General features: G+C 42.0%; 1 protein-coding gene across 1 annotated transcript in view; it reads right to left on the reverse strand.

Annotated features, from left to right (window-relative positions):
• Positions 1–405: 405 nt before the first annotated feature.
• Positions 406–6,808, reverse strand: part of mmp14b (matrix metallopeptidase 14b (membrane-inserted)) — a 13,464-nt gene continuing 7,061 nt past the window's right edge. The window contains 10 exon segments of the mRNA XM_020604575.1: positions 406–1,668; positions 1,670–1,949; positions 2,062–2,177; positions 3,442–3,592; positions 3,764–3,902; positions 3,994–4,154; positions 4,409–4,570; positions 5,077–5,384; positions 5,633–5,755; positions 5,881–6,029. Coding sequence (XP_020460231.1) covers positions 1,491–1,668; positions 1,670–1,949; positions 2,062–2,177; positions 3,442–3,592; positions 3,764–3,902; positions 3,994–4,154; positions 4,409–4,570; positions 5,077–5,384; positions 5,633–5,755; positions 5,881–6,029 — 1,767 coding nt within the window. The 3' untranslated portion in view covers positions 406–1,490.

The raw sequence follows: 6,808 nt of genomic DNA on the forward strand, positions 1-6,808 counted from the left end.
CTCTCTTTAATCATATAGCTGAGATATGTTTTCCTGCTGTGCAGCAACAGCTTTACACAATCATCTTCATCCCTGTTTGTACTTAAGCTTTGGATCTAGTCTGTATTTTCCGACCCAGTTTTTGGCCTGCCAGTCCCTGAGCCCCAGCAGAGTGGTGCGGTTGGGGAGCAAGAAACCTGGAGGTCCAGGAAGACAGGGGAAGACCAGATGGAGGAGCGATGGGATCAGTGTAAGTGGTAGCAGAGAAGAGTCCAGGTAAAAGCTGGATAAGTCAACAGCAGCTGGACCTAGATTAAATATTACTACAAGGAAGAGAGCAGACAGCACCAGCAACTTAAGAAAGATGTCAGAAAGAAAGAAAGATTAAATAAATGCTTTACTAAGTGAAAATCAAAGCACAGAAAGTCTTTTGAAATCACTTTATTTTGTAAGAAAAGGTTAAAAATATGAGGACACATAAAATCTCATTGAGAAAACTAGATCATTATCATTATTATTATCATTACTAGTATCATCATTGTTGTTAAACTACTTCTAGCCCCTGACTAGTAATGTAGCACCATGATTTGAAAACTGTAAACAAGTGCAATGACAAAAAGGAGTCATTTTCAGATCTTCCATTTATTTTCATTTGAGATAGAGTCAAGATAAAAAAAAAAACAATCAAGTTTCAAGAATACATAACCCCTTTCCCCATTCACTGTCCCCACATATATAAAATTAAGGCCACTTTCAAAACTGTATGTCACTGTCCAGCAGGACTTTTTAATGACAATGTACAAAAACACATTCTTTACAAAGAGGACAACAACAATAATAGTAATACTAATAATAATAATGATATCATTTATAATAATAATTACCACTAAAGACATTGATATAAAAAAGGAAAAGTATGCTTTACTCTGATATGAATGTGCTTCTCATGCTTCATAACAATAATGTTTATTTCTGCTTTTACTTTTCATACTGGCTCTGACATGTTGCTTTACTGGAAGATTAAAAACAACGCCACTACTTCTGTGGTTTCCAAATGTGTGTGTTTATGTGAGCGTGCACAGGTTAACAAGGGAGAACAATGATCAAACAAATAGTTTGCTTACTCAAAGGAACATGCTAGGATGGGCATCAGGAAGATGCAGGTTTGAAGCGGAAATTCACAAGGACGTAAACACTGACCACTGACAAAACCTAAAAGTAAGACATCTGTAAAAGGCTAAAACAAACAGCAATGAGCTGGCGTCAGTAATCATGAGGAGCGAGGCAGAGAAACAAGGGAGAGAAAAAAGACAAAAGCGGTTGAGAGATAGAGCAAAAGGAATCTGGCAGTGGTGAAAATATCTCAAAATGCAAGTCTGGCACTTTTCCTTCTGCTCTTTTTCCTGTTCTCTTTCTCTCGCTCTCTATTATCTGTATTCATCATTTCCTTCCATAGTTTTTAATTCTCTCCCTGTCTTTCTCCCTCCCCCTCCTTCCCCTCCCTCCACTGTCTACACCTTGTCAAGTAACGATCGTTGGCAGTAGAGGAGTCGGCGTGGGGTACCGTACCGATGAAAAAACACCAAAGCTGCCAGCGTTGCGATCACACAGACTAACAGGAACAGAGGCACCACCACTGCAGCTGCTCCGGCTCCGCCACTTGCCCCTCCCTCCTCATCCACTTCAGTAATCCTTCCCTGTCTCCTTCTCCCTCTCTCTTTCCCACACTCTCTCCCTCTCTCTCTCCCTCTCTTTATCTCTAGTTCTGTCCTTATCCTCCCGCTCCTTGTCCTTTTCTCTTTCCTTATCCTTGTCGTGTCCGCCTCCACCTCTTCCTCCGTCTGTCTTGGGATCGTCATTGGGGCACCTCATCCATTCACGAAGGGCCGATTTGGGGTATCCTGGTTCCACACGCATCATCTGGTTGTTGAACTTCCAGTACTTGTTGGCTTTGTAGAAGTAGGTGTATGCTGAGGAGTGGAAGAAAGAAATGTGAGAAACAAAGATGAACTCAAAGAAAAGCACAGTTCACACTAAGCTGTGAGAAAATAATCTAGATAATATAATACATGAGACACTCACCTTGGTCTTTGCTCATGAAGGCTGCCTTGATATTGTCAGGCACTCCCTGCCACACACTAATAGATTTTGGATAGCCATCGTCAACAGCTCGTGTTTCTTCATTGAAACGGTAATATCTAAACAAAAAATGAGAGTGAAATGGTTAGGGGGCTTGCAATAAAAAAACTTGATATGGACCTAGCTTGAAAGAACTGAGACTTGACTTTACTCTGTATTTTCCTTAAGAACTTAACTTGAAATTTGTTTATAAAGACTCACACCTGACTTGAGCTTTCCTAAAATTGACTTGAGACTTGTTCTGACAAACCTGAGATTTGACTTGTACTTGCAATAAAAGACATGACACTTGTCTCAATTAGCTCCAAACTTGGCCTACACTTTCCCTAAAAGGCAAAAGACTTGATTTGAGCTGAAATGACTTAAACCTGACTTGGATTCACTCTACAATACTTGAAACGTGACATGCGAGACTGTCTCTGACAGACACAGGACTTTGACTCCAGACTTCTCCTCAAAGACTTGACACTTGTTCTGGTGGACTTGCCTTTAAGGATTTGGGACTTGTCTGACAGAGCTGATACTTGAACTGACCTAGTCCTACAGCAACTGGGACTTGGCTTTGACTTTCCACAAAAGACTAAATACTTGACTTGGACTTGATCTAAGTCTTGACATGAGTCCTGAGTTGCAGTTTCACTTGCACTTTCAAACTGATTTGAACAAACACTAAAAGACTCCAGACTTGGCTTAAAACATGTTCAAACAGAACCTAGACCTGACTCAAGACTTTTCTCAGATGCCTTGAGACATGATTTGCTCTTGACCCAGAAATCATAACAACCACCCTGATTCAGAGTGTGTATTTCTGCTGAACTAAAGCCCTTGGCTGACCACAAACCAGTGTTGTTTCTGTAGAAATATGGCAGATGGAGTGGTGTGAGCTCTTACAACAGCTCTGAAAAGACAAGAGATTGAGATGTTGTCTGGTCTCTGGGCAATGTGCAATCTCAGTTGTTTGTTTTGAAAATAAAAACATAAACCTTTCTGAACTGTCAGGGACTACAGTATGTTTATGTAGGTGACTGTTTGCACCATGATAATCACTGAATGCCACATATTACCCAACTCTTTTAGAACAGTGACTATGGTGTAAATACAGGACGGCTCAGCAAGCTTCAAAGTTCCATCATGTTTTGTTTTAATGTTTAGATAAAGAGTAGGTTTGTAATTCAGTTTAAGTGACTGACTTCATATGTTTGAACTTTATACTGTCAACATTCAAACATATCTTTTGTGATGCAAATGGATTTTCCTTTATGAACTTTCAGTCCAGTTTCATCGTGGCGTGTGACACATGCACACACAATGAGGATGACTAACTTGTTTGCTCTGAAGAAGTACGTCTGTCCAGTGGGTGTGTAGTAGAGAGCAGCATCTATTCGATCACTGGGAAGCCCAGTGCCCATTTCTGTCAGACTCTTAGGGTAACCAGAATCTAGAACAGATTCACTGAACACCCAGTACTTGTCCCCTGGAGAGACAGGAAGGCAGAAGGAGGCAGAGTCATGACAAACAAACACAGAAACAGAAAGATAACAGATGTGATATCTGCAAAAGTTCGCCTGTTTGACAGTGACTTGTTTTACTGATGTTCAAATCATGTGCTGTAGCTGTTTTGTCAGTATATTAAAGCCAGACTTACCTTTAAAGAAGACAAATTTACCATCCTCACGTTCAAAAGCTGCATTGATATTAGTGGGTAAACCCCTCCAGAAGTGACCCATTGGCATGGGGTATCCATCCAACACGCGGTTGTGCCGTACTCGCCAGAACCACTTATCCTGAAAGAGAATGACAAAAAGAGATTAAAAATCAGCCCTAGAGACAGACTGTCAAACCAAAACTTCAACTACAGCATGTCAGTGGCTTTACCTTGAACACAAACATTTCTCCTCTGAACATGGCAATGGAATCAAAGTGTCCATCGCAGATGTTGGGGCCAAAGCGAGGCGTGTCTGGTGCATAAGTGGGCTCAGGGTTGTCGTAAGGTGGACGGGGTGTTACAGGAGGGGGCTGAGGGCCTGATCCAGATCCTACATGAACAAGGACATATGAAAATTCTTTAGATCTGACCTTAACTCTAGTCTTTAACGCATCATGTATTTGGATCAGGCAGCTGAATAAGCATGGAAGAGGTTTGATGCAAAAGTGCCACCATTTTGGATACAGTGATAGATTTTTGGTGGCATATCATTAAAGCTCCTTATACCCCAAAGATGTGATAGTGAGAAATGCAACCAGGAATTAGGAGTTTTTAATAGTGAATTGGATAATAACTCCAGCCCACCATAGAGTTGCTGTATGCCTCTGAGGTCATCATCAGGAAGCCGGAAGTTTTCAGTGTCCATCCACTGGTAGAAGGGAGCCATGATGGCTGATGGGTCACTGGAGTGCTCCATACCCAGAGCGTGGCCCAATTCATGCACCGCAACCAGGAATACATCATTACCTGGAACAATGTCAGCACCAAACATCATTTAATGACTTTTTTAAATAAATGAGAGTAAATTGTAAGACATTCAGTAGAACAGGTTTGATCTCATGCTGATGAGATGAGTTATATGAGAGGAGTAAATGTTCCTGTTTCCTTATTTTAAAGTGACTCAAAGTCATGCCATTTCCTCATGAATCTGCAGATCAAAAATAAAAATCAGCTGCTGCAGGTCATGTGAAGTTGGGTTTGACACAAAACAGCTGACACTGCCAAGTTGTGTGTCTGCTGCACTCCAGAAATAAACTTGTCCTTATGTCGGCTGTATTAACATACCCTGGAGCATTCACTCCCCTCAGATGTACTGACACAAGACTGGACATGTTGCTGCCTGTTTTGCTTACAACAGAAAGTCCTGACTCCAGATATACAAAGGAACTCCCAACATTTAAGCTTTTCTTCTGTCATCAGGTTTTAAGGAATTACAAAAAAAAAAAAAAACTTTTATCAACATGGAGCCTCACCAAACAGATTCTGGTTTCCAATTGTCCACGGCTCAGCTTCATCAAAGTGGGTGTCACCACCAATGCCATTGCCAGGGAAATAGGCATGTGCCAGGAAGCCACCCTCGCCATCGAATGGGCTGCTGTCACCATGGAAACCCTCAGCAAAGAACAGCATGATGTCAGCAAAGTCCTCCACCTTATCCCGTATGTAACTGTAGGGAATTTCCCGAAATCGAAGTGGGGTGACGCTCTCCCACACCCTGAAGGCCTTCCTGATGGCTTCGTGGGTCTCGTACTCACCCACCTTCGGCGTGTAGTTCTGTATGCTGAAGAGTATGATTGTTTGTGTGTGAAGGGAAAGGATGGAAAAGGAAGGAAGTTAATATCTCTCCACAGAAGAAAATGTTATTAACTCAATAGTTTCCTGAACTTGCCTCATCAGTTTGGGTTTTCTCAGTTTATGGGGTATAAAGACAAAATTAAACAAGCAATTTATAATGTGAAATAACTTTGGGGAATGTTCAATCGTATTCATGCACAGGCATCACATTCATTTGGAGCCTTGCTGACTTACGAGAAAGTGATGTCTCTCTTGTCCCACTTCAGGCTTTGGATGGCGTAGCGCTTCTTTCGCAGGTTGCTCTTCAGCTCGGCACCAAACTTATCTGGCACTCCACAGCGTGGTCGTTTCATGGCCCTGCCAGACACAAACATGCTCTGTTCACAATAAGGTCGGAAAGAGCAGCTTTGATCTACTTGAGCAGAGCTGTGCTTGTACTAGGCTCTATGTAGAATAAGGCGGTTTGAGGCGCTGTATCTTACTCAGTGGTCTTTTCGTCAAAGGTGCCGGTGACTGTGAGGCCGTAGAACCTCTGCATGGCAGCGATAGCTGAGGAGATGGACTGAGGGGAGCGGAGAGCGTGAGTCCTCATGTCCCCTGGGGGCAGGTAGCCGTACTGCTGCAGCCATGACTGCAGAGCAAAAAAAAAAAGTCTTGTGTGAGAAACATTGCAAAATGATACCAAGGAAACTTAAAAAGAAAGAAAAAAGAGTTTTAAATGGAAACAGGCACAAAAACACTTTATAAACAGGTCACCTGACTTTTGCTGTTGAGGGAACTGTTTGTTAAGATGTTGACTATCAGTTACAAGGACCAGAAGTTCAGGATGTTTTTGCAAGACTGCAGCAAAAACACATTCCTCACTCACAGTGAAAATAATGTCTTTCTGTGTTTTGGTATCTTGTAGCCAGCAGAAGCAACGTCACGTTCAGAAACCTGGCATGCCTCCATTTAATGACTAAACACCAAAGCTATTCAACTATCAACATCGAGCTTTCCAGTGAAGCCCATAGTTAAAACTTAGTTAAACTAGCTGAAACTAAGGTCAGCATGAAAGAACACTGTCAACAGAAACCCTGTAAGTCAGAAATCAAAAGAGGAAACCCCCATGAAAGAGTTGAAGCTTAACTTCAGTTTCTATATTGACATTATTTTCTAGCTGTTTGTGTTTCAGTGCAGATTGCGACATCTCTGACCAGTGTTACTGAGTCTGTACATGCTGAAAGCATTTGTTTAAACCACTTAGGGCACATATTATGGTGGTTGCTGAGTTTTTCTATGATCCAGATCTTTCAGCTCTGTTAAGAATGACCTGACTTTCCCCTGGAAAGTCTTTGCACTGCAGTGCTGCTTTGACATGTGAACCAGAGCCAGCGGCTTCACTGCTCTCGCTCTCCTCCACCTCTCCCA

This window comes from Monopterus albus, unplaced genomic scaffold, assembly GCF_001952655.1.
Source record: "Monopterus albus unplaced genomic scaffold, M_albus_1.0 scaffold66.1, whole genome shotgun sequence".
Lineage (NCBI taxonomy): Eukaryota > Metazoa > Chordata > Actinopteri > Synbranchiformes > Synbranchidae > Monopterus > Monopterus albus.